The sequence below is a fragment of the Pristis pectinata genome, chromosome 11 (genome assembly GCF_009764475.1).
Source record: "Pristis pectinata isolate sPriPec2 chromosome 11, sPriPec2.1.pri, whole genome shotgun sequence".
NCBI lineage: Eukaryota > Metazoa > Chordata > Chondrichthyes > Rhinopristiformes > Pristidae > Pristis > Pristis pectinata.
Genome location: NC_067415.1, coordinates 75,316,099 through 75,337,740, shown reverse-complemented (window position 1 = coordinate 75,337,740; position 21,642 = coordinate 75,316,099). Strand labels below are relative to the sequence as shown.

At 40.5% G+C, this 21,642-nt stretch overlaps 1 protein-coding gene across 2 annotated transcripts in view; it reads right to left on the bottom strand.

Moving 5' to 3' along the window:
• rbm26 (RNA binding motif protein 26) overlaps nucleotides 1-21,369 on the bottom strand; it is a 71,296-nt gene extending 49,927 nt beyond the window's left edge. Inside the window, exons 1-4 of one of the 2 annotated variants that reach the window (XM_052026302.1) lie at nucleotides 20,828-21,369; nucleotides 6,200-6,318; nucleotides 600-733; nucleotides 415-506 (exon numbers count right to left, since the gene is read on the bottom strand). In XM_052026302.1, the coding sequence (XP_051882262.1) occupies nucleotides 415-506; nucleotides 600-733; nucleotides 6,200-6,318; nucleotides 20,828-20,886 (404 nt within the window). In that variant the 5' untranslated portion in view covers nucleotides 20,887-21,369. The remainder of the gene's footprint in view (nucleotides 1-414; nucleotides 507-599; nucleotides 734-6,199; nucleotides 6,319-20,827) is intronic. The other variant, XM_052026303.1, reaches the window with a different exon arrangement.
• Nucleotides 21,370-21,642: the final 273 nt, after the last annotated feature.

The window sequence follows — 21,642 nt, the reverse complement described above, 5'->3', positions numbered from 1 at the left end:
AAAATTAATTCATCTATATTTCACAATTTGTCCAAAGCCTTTCTCGATTTCCTGTACACCAACTAGCCTAAGCCAACTACATTTGTTCAGTTTTTAATTGGAATAATGCTTTTACAAGTGATATTTTTCAGAGGAATGCTAATTTGACATGATGATGGGAAAAAAACTACATGGTGAAAAGTGAAAATGAAAGAAGTGAAGCAGGTGCAAAATGATAAAACAAGCTAAAAAGAAACCATATGTAAAATCCACAAGTGCTTCATTGAAACATCATCCTGCAATGGCGATGCAGATTTGGATGTTTGAAGCTTTTGGAGTTCAACATGATAATAGTGTTCAAGATCAAGACTGCTAGAGAACACTGACAGCCACTTACGGGTTTTCTTCAAATTACAACTTTAATAGCACAATTACCGGTTGTCTCTGTAACGTGATCCTGATTGTAACGGGCTGTGATTCAAACGCCTTGGAAATTTTTTGTCTCGATCATCATCTTCTTTACTTCCCTGTAAAACAAATAGTGATTATTAGCGATGAACACAAGAAAGCCTCAACAATTGTACAGCAATTCAAGCACCAGAGAACCAGATTAAACTTACATCATCTTTTTTATCCTCCCGTTCTTGCCGTGCAGGCTCAGATTTTACATTCACAGATGATAATTGCTCAAACTGAGGTAGGTAACTCTTTGCAGTTATAGCTTCAAAAAGTTTTTCCACAAAAGTATGCGTGTCTGCAAAAAGAATTCAACACTGTTGCAACTCAACTTTAAAAGCAGTCCAAAATCCAGTATTTATGGTAAATTAAAATATTAAAATCATTTTGCAATTTAGGATTATAACCCTTTAAAACAGATTAAAAACAAACCATCAAGCAATTAAATAAATCTGGAATTAAAAAGCTACTGTCAGTTACTGTGCCTATGAGATTATTGAGTTCTCATTAAACCATGGGATAAAGGGAAAGAAATCAGGCTCACTCATTTGGTCTATCTTGTGTGATGATAGGCCCGCCAGTATAGTTAACTCTTAAATACCAGACATGTCATGGTATTTGTATCCTATAAATGAATGAAGTCAGGCGTTCAACTCCCACTCCCTACAGGCCGACGTTCTTGATGACATACTTGGGGAACGCTCCCCAATTGGAGGGAGTGTCTTTCTGACAATATGTTAAACTGAGGTCCTTCTCTGGCCTCTCAAAGTGAATGTTAAAATTGCAATGGCACTAGTCAAATAAGAGTTGGAGCATTTCCCCAGGGCCTATTCAAGTGAAGTCCATTCAAACAGAACTCCTCCCTCTTTATTCATTATTGGTGCCAGTCCCCAATAAATTGAAACAATTTCTCCCACACTATTCTTTGAACCATTCAACTTTCTGATCTTACTGATACCATGCCAACCCACAAATGCTCAGGTGGTATTCCAGAGATGTTTGGAGATTCTGCCTTTTAATTTGGACTCTAACTGTTCACACTCATTCAAAAGAACTTCCTTCTTTGTCCTATCTTTGTTATTGGTTCCTACATGATACAACAACTAGACTCTTCCCTTCCATTACAAGTTGCTCTTCAGCACAAAGAGATGGCTTCAACTTTGATGCCAGGCAGGCATCCATAACTTTGGGATTCACAAGTGGAACTGCAGGGAACAGTGCTTGTCCCCATTACTGTCCTTACATGAACCATCACTATGTTCTTTTTCACTCCACCAACTTGAATGGCCCCTTATATCACAGGGCTGAGGTCAGTCTGTTCATCCTCCCAGCAGTCTCCACCCTTGCTCCATATACTGCAAGTATTGTATACAGTAAAACTTAGACCATACCATATCCAGGGTTAAGAAATTCCAGTGGTTTGGCATCTGGCTTATTTATTAGTACACCAAGTCCTTGTTATGCACAGGCCTACTGTCTGCGATCCATGTATGCGCGAGGTTGGTCATGTATTGCTGGAAGTGTGGGCCGGGTGTGGACTGGGAGCAATGGATGTCAGGAATGTGGGTAGGTTTGCAGCTAAAGCTGGTGTCCAGAGTGTTTGTAAGTTTCTGTTTGTATATTCCAGATTATAAACAAGACCCTGGCCGTGCACCCAGCCTTTATTCCCATTAATGCAAGCTGAAACTCACCAGATTCTGTTTCCCATGCTCCCTTTAAAATCACCAGGACTTGTTTCCTGCTCCCTTTAAACTCATTGGGTATACTGAAAATTTATTCCACCTCTGTGCAATGTGTAAGAAAAAGTGAAATTTATTGGGGTAATTGGAATAACATCCAATAGTCCAGAAAATCTAATAGTCTGACGCCAAAGTACCAAGGGTGCTGGATTATTGGAGTTTTACAGAATCCGTTTTACAGATTCCTATGCCAGCCTCACACCATCCTACTCCTCGTGACTGACTAGTTCTACAGTACATAATCTGGGGGGGGGGGGGGGGGGGGGGGTGGTGTGTGAATGCCTCTTGGGACAGAGTGCTTTGGCAACTTTGCCTCCTACCTAATGCATCTTTGGACTCCATCTCAAACTCATGAGACATGGTTCCTCCAGTTGCCGGTATCTACTGACGATGTAAGGTTTTGATAATATTTACCGAGGTTAGGATAATATTTATAGGCAAAGTTTAGTGGCAGAAGTATATTGTCCTCAAGTACAAAACATTTTGTTGAAGGCATTCAACACCAGGTTATCAGGAAAAGTAATCTAAAAATCAGAACAAAGTCATCCAGAAGTCAGAATAAAGATTTATTTCTCTAAAGTACAATGACTTGAACCCAAAATCTACACACATGTTCCACCAATATCTTTGTGACCTGTGAATTGAAAAATTGATCAAAATTGTCCATAAAACTATGCATCAAGGCTCCTTTTAAGCTTTGATTCAAAGAGACTAGTATGGTCATAGTGATAACTTCATCTCCCTTATCCAGGTAACATTATGTTCCTTGGATATACAATTCTTCCACTGAAATAAAGGACCAAGATTTGGCAACCTGGACACAGAAAATCTCATCACAAACATCAATCTTTTAGAATGTGAACTGAACAAACCTTCAAGAAAAGTGACTTTGGCATTTGGTCAACCACACTGTTATTGGTCAGAGATAAATGGCTTTGTTTTATTGGCCCTGATACATAATACAATCGTAAGTAGGTCATGATGGAACTGCATAAAACACTAGAGTACATTCAAAGAAAAATCTATTTTACCCAGTCGGCAATGGGGATGAAACTCGTCACCTTAAAAGGATGGTGGGAGATAGAATCCCCCAAGCACGTTGAGGAAGTATTTGTAAGAGCACTTGGCATTATAAACTAGAAGGGAATTGGGAAGTGGCAGCAGGCTAAATAGCTCTATTACAGCCAGCATGGACATGATAGGCAGAGTAACACAGTATTGTATGAATGTGAAGCCAGTTTATGGAGGAAAAAGAATAAATTTATCTCACTCATGCATCCTTGTTCAAACAAGGATGTAAACATAAACCTAGCAAATGCAGGGCCAGTCGCTTAATGTTGGTGGTGGGGAAGCTGCTAGAAATGATAATCAAGAACAAAACTAATTGCCACTTGTACAAATATAGGTTAATAAGTAAAGCTTCTATGAATTTGTTAATTAAGTCAGTCAAGCAATGATATTCTTTTAAGTTTTTCTGATGAGATAACACAGATAATGTCAGCAACGCAATACATAGTCTTTCAAGAATGTTTTACGTGCCACAATGGAACGTAAGGATCGGTAGCAACATAGATACAAAACTGGTTTCAGCACAGTAAACGGGAACCCATGGCAAATTAGCATTTTTCAGGATGGTCTAAGGTGCACTGTTTTTTTTCTCTTCCCCACAAGAGTTAGTACTGGGTTCACTGTTATTATGTATATTAAAAATCTGGATCTGGCTTCACGAAACACCCAGTTCAAAACATGCAGATGACACAAAACTTGGTAGTGTCATACACATTCAGGAAGATAGAGCTACACACATGCAAGATGAAACTGGATTAAGATCAAAGTCAGTTCATAAGAGGAATAAAAAAAGGGGGTTGGAAACCATAGAGACCAATGTGTAGCAGCACACAAATCTTTGAAGGTGATAGGACAGATTAGGAAAGTGATTAAAAGAACATTCAGGGTCCTTGGCTTTTTATAAACGAAAGGTAGAGAGTACAAAAGCTTGGAGGTGATGTGCAGTCTCTATCAAATATTGGTTTAGCTGCAACCAAAGGATAGTGTCCAATTCAACTATTAGGAAGGAAACAAAAAGCATGCAGAGAGTGCAGAAGAGATTTCACAGAACAGTCATAGGAATGAAAGACTTTGCTTCCACTGGGAGACGGGGAAGTTGTGACTGTTCTTTCCAGAAAAGAGAAGATACAGAGCAGACTGAATGTAAGTGTTCAAAATGATCAATAAAGAGAAACCGTTGGCAAAAAGGTCAAGAACCAGAAGACAAAACACACAAGTGTGTTAGCACGGATTGAAAACTAGCTGTCACATAGAAAACAAAGAGTTGGAACAAATGGGTCCTTTTCAGGCTGGAAGGGATCAGTTCTTGGCCATCAATTGTTTACTATTTACATTAACGACCTGGAAAAGGGAACGAAATGCAAGGTTTCCAAGTTTGCCAACAATACAAAACTAGGTTGTAGGGCATACTGTGATGATGATGTTGCAATTCTGGAGGAGAATATAGAATGACTGGGCAAAAATCTGGCAAATACAGTTGAATGTGAGCATGTACGAGGTCATGCACTTTGGTAAAAGGAATCAAAAAGCAGTTTAACTAAATAAAGAGAGACTGCAAATTAGTGAAGTTCAGAGAGGTTGATTCGTCCCAGTACATGAATCACAAAAGTTAACAAGCAGATCCATAGTTATAGTGGCAAATGCAACGTTGGCCTTTATTGTGAAGGAGTTGGAGTTGAAGAATAGGGAGGCTTTGTTGCAGTTACGCAAGGTGTTGATGAAGCCACATCTGGAATACAGTGCAGTTTTATTCCCCTCACCTAAAAAAAATAGTAGCATTTGAGGCAGTCCAAAGGAGATTCACCAGGCCAATTCCTGGGATGAGAGGGTTATCCTACTAAGAGAGGCTGGACAATTTGTGTCCATATTCCTTGGAGTTTAGAAGAATGAGGGATGATCTTATTCAAGCATACAAGATCTGAAGGGGGCTTGAAAGGCTAGATGTTGAGATGTTTTCACTAATGAGAGCATCAAACAAGAGGATTTAGCTACAAAATAAGGTGCCGGTCATTTAAAACTGAGTGGCATAGAAATTTCTTCTAAGGGTAGTGAATCCCTGGAACTCTCTGCCCCCGAGGGTGGTGGAGGCCAGACGATTAGATATATTTAAAGTGGAGATAGATAAGTATTTGAAAGATCAAAGAAATAAAGGTTATGAAACCTGAAAGAGAGTTGAGGCCAGCAGAGATCAGCCACAATCGTACTGAATGGCAGGGCAGGCTTTGAGGGGCCCTGGTGGCCTCCTCCTGCTATTTTCTTGTGTCCTTACATTCAAGGTGACTAGCAGAAGAATCAGGGTGATACAAGGTAATTCGAGGCAAAACATGTTTACGCAGCAAGGTATCATAATCTGGAAATCGCTGCACGAAAGGCTGATGGAAGCAAATTCAATTTTGGCTTTCAATGGGGAATTGAGCATAAATGATAGAAAAAAAAAGGATAGCACTAGAAGCACCAGAAAATTGATATTGGTATTGGTTGATTATTGTCACTTGTACCGAGGTACAGTGAAAAGCTTGTCTTACAAACCGATCGTACAGGTCAATTCATTACACAGTGCAGTTACATTGAGTTAGTACAGAGTGCATTGATGTAGTACAGGTAAAAACAATAACAGTACAGAGTAAGGTGTCACAGCTACAGAGAAAGTGCAGTGCAATAGGGTGCAAGGTCAGGTAGATCGTGAGGTCATAGTCCATCTCATTGTATAAGGGAACCATTCAATAGTTTTATCACAGTGGGGTAGAAATAAAACTGGCTGCATTTCTAGAGCAGAGCTCAATGGGTCAAATCAACTCCTTCTATAATGTGATGATTCTATGATTAATCATCTGCTTGAACAATAGACAACTGAATAAATTTCAAACAATTAACACAAAATATGAAATCTTTAGTATACAATTCAAAGTTCTTCAGGAGCTAATGTGTGTGGTCTTTGTTAATGCAATGTTCTTTACCTTTTTGAAGAAAGACATCTAATTGGTCAACACACAACGCCTTCAACTCCTTTTCAGTTTTATCCTTCTTTACCAATGCAACAACATATTTAGCAAGTGCGGATGGATCTGCATCACATCTACAAAGAAATAAAAATAAGGAAGTTATGTGACTACTGAATTTGAAGTTTGCTGGAATATGTTCGGCAAGCTTTTATGTTTAAAATGACCAGCAATCACTCATCTTAATTAAGGTTAACAAAGATTTCAATTTTGAAAGAATCATCCTTCATAAATGCATGAAACTCTCCTGATGCTTTCTTTGCTATTGCTCCTGGAAACCATGGTCAGTCAATCATTTGTAAAACTGAAATTTGTGAAAGCCAAAATAAAAGAATGTTTTATTTCAAAATCAAGTTTGTTTACTCTTTCAGCACAATTTTCAATCCAATGCATACTGCCATTTTAGTGAAACTGACCTGAAAGTTAACTATGCATAAGACAAATGACAATTCATCCACAATTTTATTTGTATACACTCATAATACAAGCTACTTCGACTGCTATCCTATATACACTCAAGTAACAAGCTACTGCAATTCAATTAACAAACTACAATTCAAGCATTTACTTTTACTTCAACAATATTCAAAAGCCCAAGGCACTTTACTACTTGCTTCATAAAAACGTGAAACCGGATTATCTAAGGTGACATCTGCCCACCATTCGCCAACAAGCTGGAGTTGCAACATACAACCCCAAATGAGTTCTGCAACCTTACCACATGGTGAACTCTGCACCAGTCATTACCATCAGTGTTCAGGCAAAGTTACTACCCCTAAAGCCTGGGTTTAAAGCCTTCAAAGGCAAGGCCTGACACCTGCATTACCTTCATAACAGGGGAGACAAAGGTTGTAGGGAATAATCAAAATAAGCATCTGCCTTAATTGATTGGGCTGTGTGAAACGAAAGACTAAGATAACATGAATAAGCCAAAATAGTTAACAAGCTAAAGCATATATAACTTAGTTACTAGTGGAAAGGAAATCTATACAATGTTTTTCCAAAAAGAACGTACCTTTAACCCTTTATCTTTAATTGTTATGTTCTTCTGAGGCATATAATTATTGACTAATACTCTTGACACTACTAGTTGTTACTGCAGAATATTGTGAAAATGCAGTGACATTATAGGATTTGGTACCTCCTGGCATCAGCACTTTCAAATTAACCAGGAGGTGCCTCATCCTATTTGTGATTTTGCACTAAGATAAAATGAGAAGGCCAAGACAGATAGGTTTGTCAATAGGCATGTCAAAGATTAAGAGAAACAAGCAGGGAAGTATTAGTGAGGAACAAGTCAGCCATGCATTTTACTGAATACAGGCTCGAGAGGCCTTGACCTCCCCCTGCTCCTCTTAATGTTAAATTAACTGCTTTGCTGCTTTTCAATCCAATGGCATAGAAAATTTGGCCAAGTTTATGCTTGTGGTTCCCAAATACAAATGCCCCGATACGTGTTAAGATTGAGATTGAAGTGGTTTGACAAAGAGCAGTATGGCAGCATGAAACAAAGATGGGTGCATCCCTCTCAACGCATAGGGGAAAAAAAACAAATTAAACAATTACTTTAGGCCATTTATGAAACTCCCAACACCTAATTCTGTTTAGCATTCCCCTTCTGAGTGGCGAGAGAAGTTAGTAAATTTACTAACTTTTATCACCACTCAGAAGGGGAATACTAAACAGTGCCGGGCAAGCTTTGTAAATAATCTAAAGTACAAAGCATGCAACAGAATTGTAATTGTGTTAAAATAATCTACAACAAAATGAATTTAATTGAAAACTCAGCCAAGATACAATGGATGGATAATAGAGTGTAACAATGCAGAAAATGTCTCAGTGTTTGCTGTTTTGTCTGGGAACTGATGCTGGAATCTGCAGCACTAAACAATCTGCTGGAGCAACTCAGTGAGTTGAGCAATATCTGTGGGAGGAAAGGAATTGTCGACATTTTGGGTTGAAACCCTGCATCAGGACTGAGAGTAGAAAGGAGAGATGGCCAGTATAGAGGAGGAGGGGAGTGGTGAGACAGGAGTCTTAGGTGATTGGTGGACTGAGGAGGGGTGAAAGATGACAGGCAGGTTGTGCCGGGGAGGGGGAGGGGGGTAGAGTTGGGAGAAAGTGGCAGGAGAACAAAGGGGGGGGGGGGGATGGTGGGGAGGTTTGTGGGAAAAGGAAGAAAATTGGGAGGACTAAGTTAGAGGATGGACAGAGCAGAATGGGAACTGAAATGGCTTGCAACTGGGAGCTCGGGATGGCCATTGTGGACAGAGCATATGAGCTCTGCAAAACAGTCGCCCAGTCTAATTTGACTTGAATATGTTGCTCTAATAAGCAATGTCTGTCAACTAATATTTTCCTCCATTACAATTCTTCAGCAGGTGAATTAGACAAAGGCCTTCTGTCAAAGAACGTTATCAAGATAGAATGCTATCACAGTGCATTTTCAGTGGACCTTCACTTTGGTTTATTTAATACCCTGTTTATTATGATCAAATAACACAGTTCAGAAATGTTAACCTTAGTTTATTTTATTTAAATAAATTAATCCCAATAGAAACAAAATAATCTTCAATAGGATTCATCAATGAAAACAATTACAGCAAATCTGTCTTATAGAGTGTCATTAAGCTTTTCACAGTGAGAAATAAACAACTGATAGATCTTGTGTTATCTCAACCATAGGTTAAAAACTAAATTTATCTGATATCATTTATACCAGGTCTTGTATTATAGTCCCACCCTCCACCACAACCCCTAACTCTCTTCACTGGAGTAAACAAAGTACTCTCAACAGAATGTGGGTGAAGTGATTTTCAAATTGTGACAAACTAACAATTGTTCATTTTTGCAGTATATAGATGAAACAGCATTAACGCTAGATTAATACTAATCATTCCAGCCTTTTTAATTTCAGAATACTTGTAACAATTTTTTGTTTAAAAATCTAAAACTTTTTTCAAATTCTCTCTGCCAAAAGAATTGCAAAACATGACATCTTTCTCGTTTTATGATGGCAAGTCCCACCATCTCAAAGGTCTCTGCAACCAGAAATGGAAGTATGTACAGGCAATTTCAGACAGTCATATAACCTAGCCAATTAACATGAAGACCCGAGATTCAAAATTGCTTACACATAAAATGTTTCATTCTCCCATGTCACGACTAAATGAAATCAAGTACATGATAAAATAAAACGACAACCATAAAGGTACAAATGCTTATTCACAGTCAGGTAATTGTTAAAACTAGCAGTTTACAAAAGTTTTAAATAGAAGAAGGCCTGACATATGGACTTCCTGAAAATTCAAACATTGAAAGGTTTATCGTGACAAATGTGAAGTCAGATAGCAGAATGCATTGGAAGGTGGTTGCAAAGAGGGCAGAGGTTAAGCAAGGTTCCTCAGCTTGGCAGGTAAACTTGGGGCACCTCAGAAAAAGATGCTTGACCACAGTTGTTTGTCCCTGTATACATACACTAAAGAATTTGAGGTGTGGTCTTGAAATTTCCAGGTGTTGCCAAACTAGGGCATAGTTAATAACATAAAAGACTGCACCAAACTACAAGATAACACGAAGAGGCTTGCTGAACGGGTGGGTAAATGACAAATGTAAACAAACACAAGGGTGAGGTGGCTCATTTTAACAAAAGCCACTTAATTATTAGAAGTCAAGAAATATGGTTAAATCTGGCAGTTCAGACACAAAAAATCCCTTAATGCAAATGTCTACAACAGTTCAAATTAAATGTCAAAGCAGGGAGATAACGTACCATTATACTATAGATAGGTGAGACCACATTTTTGAGTAACATACAGAGTTATGCTCCATAATCACAAAATTAACAGAGAATTGCCTGCAGAAAGGACACTGCCAGAAATAAATGCAACATAAATTTCAGGAGGCATTTTCTGTGCAAAGGAGAACCAGTCGAAAATTAAGTTGTAGTTTTGTGGAGGATGTGGTAAAGTTAGTAATACTTCTGAGTTAGTAATAAGAATCATGGAGCAACCACTATTAGATTAAATAAAGAATTCAGGGGAACCTTGAGGGTGGCAGGAATAAATAATACAGCAACAACCTCTATTTGCAATAATAACTATGTTGTATGTACTGTAAAACAAAAATGACACTGAATCACACAATGTGATACTGGAACAGATCACCAACAGCTTGGTTAAAGAGGATGATCTTAAAGCAAAGAGATAATGAAGAAGGCATTAAGAAACTGTGGCTCTTGGTAAATGAGTTAAGTTGCCAATAGTTAAGTCAATAAATCTGCGAAGGAACCAACCAGAATTAGTACAGCACAGATGGCTGAGGATCATCAGGCTGGAAGAGATTACAAAGACAGAGCGAACTCAGTGCTGCAGGAATTGGTTGAAGCAGACAATATTGACATTTGAAATCTTCATTGGCAAAGCCAGTTTATAATCAGCATCCCTCAGATTGTCCTTGAGAAAGTGGTGTCAAGCTGCCTTCTCAAACCACAGCATTGTTTCCTGTGAAGGTAATTCCACAGTGCTGATGGGTAGGGAGTTCTAGTACTTCTAATTTTATTTCTAAGTCAGGGTAGTGAGAGACTTGAAGGGGAACCTGCAGAAACTGCTGCTCTGGCACTTCCAGATAGTCATGATTTTGGAGGGGCACAGGAATTTCCTGCCTAGTAACTGCAGTGTATTTTGTGGATGACACCCGTTACAACCAATATACCACCGGTGGGGGAAGCGGCAGGAGAGAGTCAACTTTAGGCTGGTGTGTGTGTGTGAAAATAATCAGCGGGGTTCTTATCTGGATGATACACAAGTTTCTTGATTGTTTTTGGAGGTGTCTTTATCCAAGAAAATGGAGTATTCCACAACACTCCTGTAATGTAAATAGTGGAAAAGTTTTGAAGTCATGAGAGAAAGCATGCTGCAGGATTCACAGATAATCTAACTTGCCCTCTTTGCACGGCATGTCTGTTCAGCTAAATTTCGGGTCAACGGTAATCTCTACCATCACTCCTCCCACTCCAGTGATGGCGGTTTTAGGCAATGGTAATGCCATTGAATGTCAAGGTACATCATTACTCCTTCTTGGTACATACATGAGCAGTAATGAAGTTAAAAAAAGGTATACACACAGTGAGAAAAGGTAGAAAGAAAGAAGTTTTGTGGATTTTAAACATCAGCATAAACCAAACTATGCAATACACATATTAAACAGAATAAAAAATCAAAAAATCAAGATATATAGCAAACCTTTCGGGTGAAGATACACAACCTTCAACAAAATCTTGCCTTTGAATGACAGCCAACCACAAATTCTGCAATATACTACCAGAGGAATCACATCATTAAGGCTATTGACAATATCACCACTGATTCACGTACATCTATTTTTTCCCTGTTAGGGTGGCACAAGGGCTAGTGGAGCTACTGCCTTACAACTACCGCTACCTGGATTTAATCCTGAACTCCAGTGCTGTCTATGAGGAGTTTACATGTTCTCCGACATACCAAAAACATGCAGGTTGGTAGGTTAATTGACCACTGTAGATTATAAATTGTCCCACGTATGTTGGTGAATGACAGGATCTTGGAGAGGTGGGGGGGGGGGGGGGTTGGGGGGAGGTGACGGGAGAACATGGAGAATATATAAAAAGGCACTAGTGCAAATGGGTGTTTGATGGTTGGTGTGGACTTGAGGGGCTGAAGGGTCTGTTTCCATGCTATGATATCCTAGGCAATTGGATAATGGAGGAAGAAGGTAAAGATTCACGCGCTCCAAGAAATAACCTAGACTAGGAGTGGTCATGAATTTTGCTTCTAGTTTCCTTGATTCAATATACAAGTGGTATCTCCAATTTCTCACAACAGTTTAGGGAGCTATAAATAAGGGTCTAAGGATATGACTACAAGAGTTCCTCTGGGCAGTTTCCTATACGCAACCCCTTTTAATTGCTTCATCAATAACTTCCTTTCATCACAGTTTGGTGATAATTGCACAATGTTCAATCTAACCTGCAACTCCTCAACAAATGAAACAGTTCATACTTGCATGCAGCAAGACCCAGACAATATTCATGCATGGGTTGACATGTGAAAAGTAATATTCATGAGATAAAAGTGCTACTCTACTCTCTACACACTCATGACTGTGTGGCCAGATTCTGCTCTAACTCCACCTACAAGTTTGCAGATGATACCACCATTGTAGGCCATATCTCAAACAGCAATGAGGCGGAGTACAGGAAGGAAATAGAGAGCTTAGTGGAATGGTGTCATGACAACAACGTTTCCCTCAATGTCAACAAAAGAGCTGGTCATTGACTTCAAGAAAGGGGGCGGTGTACATGCACCTGTCTACATCAACGGTGCTGAGGTCGAGAGGGTTGAGAGCTTCAAGTTCCTGGGAGTGAATATCACCAACAGCCTGTCCTGGTCAAATCACGTAGATGCCATGGCCAAGAAAGCTCACCAGCACCTCTACTTCCTCAGGAGGCTAAAGAAATTTGGTTTGTCCACTTTGACTCTCACCAACTTTTACCGATGCACCACAGAAAGCATCCAATCTGGATGTACCATGGCTTGGTACGGCAACTGCTCTGCCCAGGACTGCAAGAAACTGCAGAGTTGTGGATGCAGCCCAGCGCATCACGGACACCAGCTTCTCCTCCTTGGACTCTGTCTTTACCTCTTATTGTCTTGGTGAAGCAGCCAGCATAATCAAAGACCCCACCCACCCAGGACATTCTCTCTTCTCTCCTCTTCCATCGGGTAGAAGATACAGGAGCCTGAGGGCACCTACCACCAGACTTAAGGACAGCTTCTACCCCACTGTGATTAGACTATTGAATGGTTCCCTTATACAATGAGATGGACTATGACTTCACGATCTACCTGGTTGTGACCTTGCACCTTATTGCACTGCACTTTCTCTGTAGCTGTGACACTTTACCCTGTACTGTTATAGTTTTTATCTGTACTACAGCAATGCACTCTGTAGTAACTCAATGTAACTGCACTGTGTAATGAATTGACCTGTACGATCAGCATGCAAGACAAGTTTTTCACTGTACCTCGGTACAAGTGACAATAATAAACCAATACCAATTTCCAAAAAGAAAGAATATAACCAATGAACCTTGACATACATTGACATTACTGTTGCCAAACCCGCACAGCAATATTCTGGGCATCACCACTGACCATAAACTCAACTGGAATAGCCAAAAATACCATGGCTACAAGAGCAGCTCAAGGGTTGGGTATTCTGTGGCATGCAACTCACCTCAAAAATGACACCAATATGGGAGGACCTTCAGAAGAAGAGCTGTAGTAGCTCCAGGTGGTTCACCACCACCTTCTCCAGGGCAGTTAGGGATGAGAAATGAACACTGCTCCTGTCAGCAACGGTCATGTCCCAGAAAAATTACTAAACGTTTAAAGTTGAGTTCATGTTTGATGAATTTATCAATAACTCACTATTGTCTTCTCAAGAGCAATTCATGATGGACAAGAAACATTGGACTTCCCAGAGAGGTCCAGATCCCAAAAAGCAGATGGAAAAGGGGCAATCTACTTGTACCTCAGTGATGCATTAACTCTTCATTCTAATCCAAAGTACTACACATCAGTGTAGTCATGGGGCAAATTTCTCTGACAGGGAGCTTTCTGCAGGCATCTCACATTTCCACCATCCAGAGACCCGAGGTGGTGCAGAAGCCACTGGTGGACCAAATGATACTTATTCCCATTATATAGTCATCTTTGGTTCCTTGTGATTAAGTCCATAGGAAGTGTCAGCACCTCTGAAATGCTCTCCTGTATCTCTACTACTTTCTCAAAAGCTCAAAATGTAATCCTCTCATCCAACTTCTATTCAGGCAAAATAATCTTCATCTAAAACATTTAAGAAGGTTTTGGTGTAACTTTGGACCCTGAAATGATAAATTATATCAGGCCTAATTTCAACACTTGGATAAAAATGGGACTGTACTTATAACAAACCTTGTAAATGATTATGATGTGGTTAAACTGTGAAACAGAGGGATCTATGTCCTTGTACATGAAACACAAAATTATCATGAAAGTGCACCAAGGTATTAGAAAGACATGGACTGTTGGCCCACATTGCAAATATGGAAACCAGAATATGGAAAACATAAGTAGAAGTCTGACTGCAATGTTAAGGGTATTGGTGTGATCATATACACAGTACTGCAGGTACCTTTGGTCTCCTTACTTAAGGTGGGATATATACTGGGAGGCAGTGCAGAGAAGGTTCAGTAGGTTAATTTCTGGGATGAAATTTTGGTTTTATGAAGAAAGGTTGACAAGTTTGGCCTGTACTGACTGGAGTTTAGAGGAATGAGAGGTGTTTTTACTAAAACATAAGAGCTTGAGGAGGCTTGACTAAATAGATGCTGCAAGGATGTTCTGCCTTGTGAGAGAATGAAGAATTATTGTCATAAAGTATAAAGACAGGCCCGACTGACCATCAAGCACAGTTTTAATTAATCCTAATCTAATCTCATTTTTATCCTTCCCGTATTCCCATAAAGTCAAAATCCATCAGCACTTCCTTCTGCAACTGGATCCTTGACATCTTGAGCAACAGAATGCAATCAATAAGGACAGGCAGCAACACCTCCATCAAGATTATCCTCAAAACTGGTGCTCCTCAAGGCTGCATCCTCAGCCCCTTACTTTACTCCCTAAACACTCATGACTGTGTGGCCAGATTCTGCTATAACTCCAGCTACAAATTTGCAGATGACACCACCACAGTGGGCTGGATCTCAAACAGCCATGAGACAGAGAATATAGAGAACCTAGTATTATGGTGCCAAGACACAACCTTTCCCTCAATGTCAGCAAAACACAACAGCTGGTCATTGACTTCAGGAAGCAGGGCAGTCTGTCTCAATGGTGCCAAGGCGGAAATGCTTAAGAACTTCAGGGTTCAAGGTGTAAATATAACCAACAGTTTGCCACATAGACGCTATGGCCAAGAAAGCACACCAGTGCTTCTACTTTCTCAGAAAGCTAAGGAAATGTGGCATGCCTCCGATGACCCCCAATTTTTACGGTTGCACCATAGAAAGCAACCCATCTGGATGCACTACAGCTTAGTATGGCAACTGCTCTGCCCAAGACTGCAAGAAACTGCAGAGAGTCGTGAACACAACCCTGTCGATCATGAAAACCAGCTTCCCCTCCAATGACTCTGACTACACTTCCAACTGCCTCAGGAAAGCAGCCAACACAATACAAGTCCCTCCCACCCGGGTCATTCTCTCTTCTCCCCCTGCCATCGGACAGAGGATACAAAAGCTTGACAATCTGCACCACCAGACTCAAGCACAGCTTCTATCTTGCTGTTATAAGACTCTTGAATGGACTACTTGTACGATTAAAATGAACTCGATATCCAAATCTACCTCGTCATTGCCTTTGCACCTTATCTGCCTAGCTGCACTGTACTTCCTCTGTAACTCTAGCACTGCATTGTTATTGTTTTTCCTTTTGTACTATCTCGATGTACTTACGTTTGGAATCATCTAGCTGGATGGGATGCAAAACAATGCTTTTCACTGTATTTCAGTACATGTGACAATAATAAACCAATTACCAATCCCCTTCAGATTCCACCTCTCATTTATAATCTTGGGTCAACTTACAGTGGCCAACTAACCTATCAACCCAGATCTTTGGGTTAGGGAGGAAACCAGAGCAGCCAAAGGAAAGCTAAGCAGTCACAGGGAGAAAAAGTAAATGTACCAAAGTATCAATTGTACCAGAGTACCAAAGATCAGAATTGAACCTAGATTGCAGGAACAGATATGCAACAACTCTACTAACGGACCATTTGGAGGCATAGTTCTAGAATTACAGATGGAGGTGAGGAGGAATTTCTTCTGCATGAACCTTGGGAACTCTCTCCACAACAGAGCTGTGGAAACAAACGAATTAAGCTGCAGATTTTTTTTGGACTATAGGGGTGACAGAGGTGTGTCACAGGTGACTAAGCTAGTGGCATCAGAATCCTTGATTCAGAAGATTGTGGGTTCAAATTACACTCCAATGACTTGAGTGCAAAAGGCAAGGTTGCCATTCCAGTACTGAGCAAATGATGCACTACTATTAGGGGAATTATTGGGAGATGGACAAGGAGTTCAGAGGAAATTCCCCATCTGTTCTCTTGGGCGGACAAAAAAAACCTGTGACATTTTTGAAAAATGAATTTGTCAAAAAAAATTACCTGGTCATTATTGGATTATTGTTTGTCGGAGCTCGCACTGAGTGCATTTACCAGTAACAACACTTCAAAAGTACTTCAAAGACTGCAAATCATTTATAACAACCAAAGCCTCCAAAGACCCTTATAAGCACAAATTTATTTATTGTAAATATATGATCTTACTTTTTATAGAAATGACATAGCAAAATTAACTTTACTACATGAAAAACACGATGATGCTGGAGGAACTCAGCAGGCCAGGCAGCATCTATGGAGAAATGCAGGCGGTCAATGTTTCAGGTCAGAACCCTTCTTCAGGACTGAAGACAGGAAAAGGGGAAGCCCAATATATAGGAGGGAAAAGCACAGCAGTGATAGGTGGACAAAGGAGGGGAGACGGGGTGGGCACAAGGTGGTGATAGGTAGATGCAGGTAAGGGAGAGTTTTCATCTAGATTCCAGCATCTGCAGTCCTTTATTTCTCTTAACTTTACTACAGTTACACTGCATGCTAATGTGGCTCCTGTAATTACAATGCACAACTCAAGGGCACATGGACAAACTATCTTGGACCTGAAATGTTAATTTTGCTCTTCTTTTTACAGATGCTGCCTGACCTGCTGAGTTTAATAACATTATCTGTTTTTATTAAAATTGATTAGTTTGTTACCTTTGTGCAAACCATGACCAGATACAGTTCAATATTTCTTATAGTCTAACAATTCCCTTTCTATGCATAAAATGGTACATTATAATGGTCAGAATAAAATGGCAAGCAAAATCATTTGGGCTTCATCACTGAAATATATCAAGATACTTTGACTTTAAGCTCAAGGAAGCCACATAGAACAGTACAGGCCCTTCGGCTCACAATGTTGTGCCAACATAGCTAATCCCTCCTACCTAGAGAATGCCCATATCCCTCCATTTTCCTCTCATTCATGTGCCCATCCAAGCCCCTCTTAAAAGCCCCCAATGAATTTGCCTCCACCGTCCTATCAGGCAACACATTCCAGGCATCCACCACTCTCTCAGTAAAAAAAATGTACCCCTCACATCTGTTCTGAACCTACCCCCCTCACCCTAAATGCATGTCCTCTGGTATTGGATCGCCCAATAATGGGAAAAATATATTGCTTGTCCACCCTATCAATGCCCCTCATAACCTTATACACTTCCAACAGATCACCCCTCAGCCTCCACCACTCCAGAGAAAAGAGCCCAAGTTTGTCCAGCCTCTCCTGATAGCACATGCCCTCTAATCCATGCTTAAGAAAAATATAATCATGGTTATAAAAAAATGGAAATGAGTATTCAATGATATTGCTGCAACCTACGATGGCACAAATTAACAGCAGGAGTAGGCTCTTTTTTTAATTTTACTCTTCCATTTAATAGTATTGTGCTTGATCTGACTAACTTCAACTCCATATTCCTATCCATCCACTGCAACCTTTCAGCTCCTATCTTGCAAAGAATCTACCCATCTGGGTTAAAAACATCCAAAGACTCTGCTTCACTATATTTTAAGAGAGTTCCAAAGACACACAGGCTTCAAAAAAATATTCACCTCATCTGTCATAAATGGGTGATCCCTTGTTTTATGATGTATCCAGCTGTGACCACCAGAAGTAATGTTTCAGAATAAGGAGTGAAGAGTTGAACCCAAATATGTATAAGGATGACAGGAGCCAAAGTGGTAACTTCAAGTCTGCAGACTTTAAATTGAAGAATGGATCAAGCTGGTGAGGCCAACTTGGCAGTTAGATAGTGGATTTCTAATGTAGTTGATTGTCAATTATAGAAGGGGAAGCATGAAAGAAATGCTTTAAATTTGCACAGTGAATTAAAGCAAATAAGGGCAAAGGGAAGCAGCTAGAAAGGAAGAGTAAAAGGGAACAATAACAGAACAGACCACTATGCTGCTACTTACCATCGAAGGGGAAAACTAAATAAACAGGGTTAGATGACAAAGGAAAATATGTAGTAGAATTTCCTCATCATCGCCGAATGGTCACTGACCTGAAACGTTGACTGTTTCTCTCTCCACAGATGCTGTTCAACCTGCAGAATGTTTATAGCATTCTCTGTTGTTTTCTCTCTAATGGTAAGTTACATGGCTGCTCTGCAGCATGCAAACGATCTTTTGTGATCACGGGCAGCCACATGGAAATTCAGTAGCCCGAGGCCCAAGGCATCACAAATGAAATCAAGTTTAAGCCTGCAGGAGGGGCTGAATTGGAAGGATATTCTGGTCGAGAGAGTTTGGGTAATCAAGCAGTATAGACTTAGAATTAGATGATTACTTTGGGGGAAAGGGAGGGGTGGCAATTGTAATGGGGGTCGTGAGCTTGAAGGGTGCCGTGCCAAAGGAACACTGGTGACAACGTGAGTTAAAAGGGGACCTAGCCTCAATCAGGTTCCTAGCATCTGGCTGCAAATTGCTCAGGGAGGCCCACTATGTTGAGCACCTAAAGAAAACAGCAGCTTTCGTGCATTATAAATTGAATATATTGGCTTGATAGTGAATGAATGTGTTGATTTGATGACACCATGAACGTGTACTGATTGTATTGGATTTCCTGCATATATTTTATGAATAAAGTTTATTTTTGAAATAAAACTTGTACAAAAGAATGGTGACAGCACAAAGACAGACATGCATAATTACACCTAATTTCTCCTGCCAACAATCAAATCTATGAGCATTGTCATCCCTGATACATATTTGGGTTCAACTCTTCACTCCTTATTCTGAAACATTGTTTCCAGTGGTCACAGCTGGATACTTCCAAAAGTAAGGGATCTATGACGGATGAGGTGAATTTTTTTTTGAGGCTTGTGTGTCTTTGGAACTCTCTTAAAGGGTGATGGAAGCAGAGTCTTTGGATGTTTTTAATCCAGAGATGGGTAGATTCTTGGCAAGATAGGGGGTGAAAGGTTGCAACAGTGACCAACTACACATGCAACATCTCCAGTACGCGTACATTTGATACAGAAAATGGCTTATCCACGCATACACAATTCACAGCAGGAAATGCCCTGTCAAATTTCTTGAGTGGTACAATTCAACTTGGTATAACAGCACTTCATTGTGGGAAATATTGATTTTCATGTGCATAGTGCTGGAAAAGGCAAGACAAAGTTTACAAGTACATATCTTTACTTTCTGAAATTCTTATTTCGCAACGTTCTGTCGCATTCTTTGCAGATAACCACACCAAGGATACCTTGAGATGTCAGATTTTGGAAAGCATGTAAAAATGTATTAAAATATCTATTCACATACTGGTTTTAGATTATATTGTAGAGTATAATTTATGTACTCTCTGCTTAAACTACCAGAGGTAGGAGCAGCAACAGGAATCAGATCACATTTATTATTTATCGCTGACATATAACATTCTAATATAGTACATAAAAGAGATGCTGGAAATTTAAAATAAGACTGAATGCTCAGCAGTCACGCAGCATCTGTGGAGAGAGAAACAATGGTAAATCTTTCTGGCGGATTAACCAATGAAAGAGTAATAACCTGAAACACTAACTCTCTTTCTCTTCCACAGATCTTGTCTACTCAGCTGAACACTTCTAATATTCATTTTTATTTATTTTTAAATCTAGCGTTATCTAAAATTAACAAGGCAGAGGAGATGTTTGACAAAGGGAAAGAATTATTTGACCAGTTATAACTGGTCCCACGTGATCAATTAACAAATCTCTCTCTGTACAGGCGTACTTTAATCAAGATTTTATCATTATGCCATAAGCAATCAAATGACAGGTAAGTTAGGCAGTCTTATATATTAAGAAATGCAAATAGCAGTCACAACTTGCAAATGCATTTAGTGATATTTACAAAAGACCAAAAACAAGACAAAGCTTGCCAAATATAAACATGTGCTGCATAATTTGGATTTTATCAGTCCTAATTTGCAAAGTAGGCATTTTTGATGTTCAACACATGCAAAAAAAAATTGAAGGCATTTTCAAATAAGTATACATTGCAATCATACTTAGTGCTGTGAATTCAAAAAAAAAGTCAACATTGCATACTCAAACTACACACCTGTGCTGCTAGTTAAAGGACCACATGCAACCCACCTTCCTACAGTTGAGAAACTCGAAAACTATTGACAGGTCGATGAACTGTTCTCCCAAATACGTTAAAGCTACATTTCTTTTCAGACTAACCCAATTTTTAGTGCAGAATCCCCCCAATTCCTAGTCAGATCACCGTAGAGGAAAAAAATAGAAGCATTTCTTCTGTAGCAACCTCATGGATCTGATAACCAGTTCTTTTTTTTAATTGGGGGGGGGGGGGGGTTCATCGTACATGGCAGCGGACTCTTGTACTTACATGGGTTCGAGGGTCTTGGTGAGCCAAGTCTTGAGTGCATCAAGGTTTTCTATCATCATTGTGATCGACCGTGTTGGGGAAGGAGGGGTAAACAGTAGCTGAGGGGACCTCACCAGAGAGTGAAGGGGGGGTGAGGAGGGGAGAGGAGGGAAGGGGGGGGGGTTGCCCCGCTCTAAAGGAGCCGGGGCTGTTTGTTGTGAGCCCACCCCCCTGCTGCAGGGGGGAAAGGGGGAAGCAGGGATGTCAGAGCCCGATCATCCAGAGGGACAGGCCCCAAACTAACAGCCGCCGCCGAGGCTGCAAACTCAACGTGTCCGCACGCAGGGCCTCCGGCAGCAACTTCAGACCGAGCAACGCTCCTCGCACACCGGACAAGGGAGACGGGGGGTGGGGTTCAAAACGCGCGGCGTGTGTCACCAGCCGGAGCCGAGGCGCCGGGTTAGAACTAACATCTCTGCCTTTCTCCCCTCTCGGCCGCTCCTCGCTAGTTTATTTCAGAAGATGGCGGCTCCTCCGCTCTCGCCCGCCTGCCGGGGCCGCGGCTATCGCGAGATTTCAGGGGAGGGGAGGGGAGGTTGTTCCAAGTTGACTCCAGTCTCATTCTGCACCCAACCTGCTGCAGAGTTTTACAGGAACATTGAACAGTACAGCACAGGTATGGACCCTGCTGCCCAGCTCTGTGCCAACCATGATGCCAATCTAAATACTCATGCCTGCCTGTGCATAGTCTACATCCCTCTGTTCTCCGCCTGTTCATGCATCTAAGTGCCTCCTAAACTTTGCTATCCTATCTGCTAACACCACTTCCCCAGTAG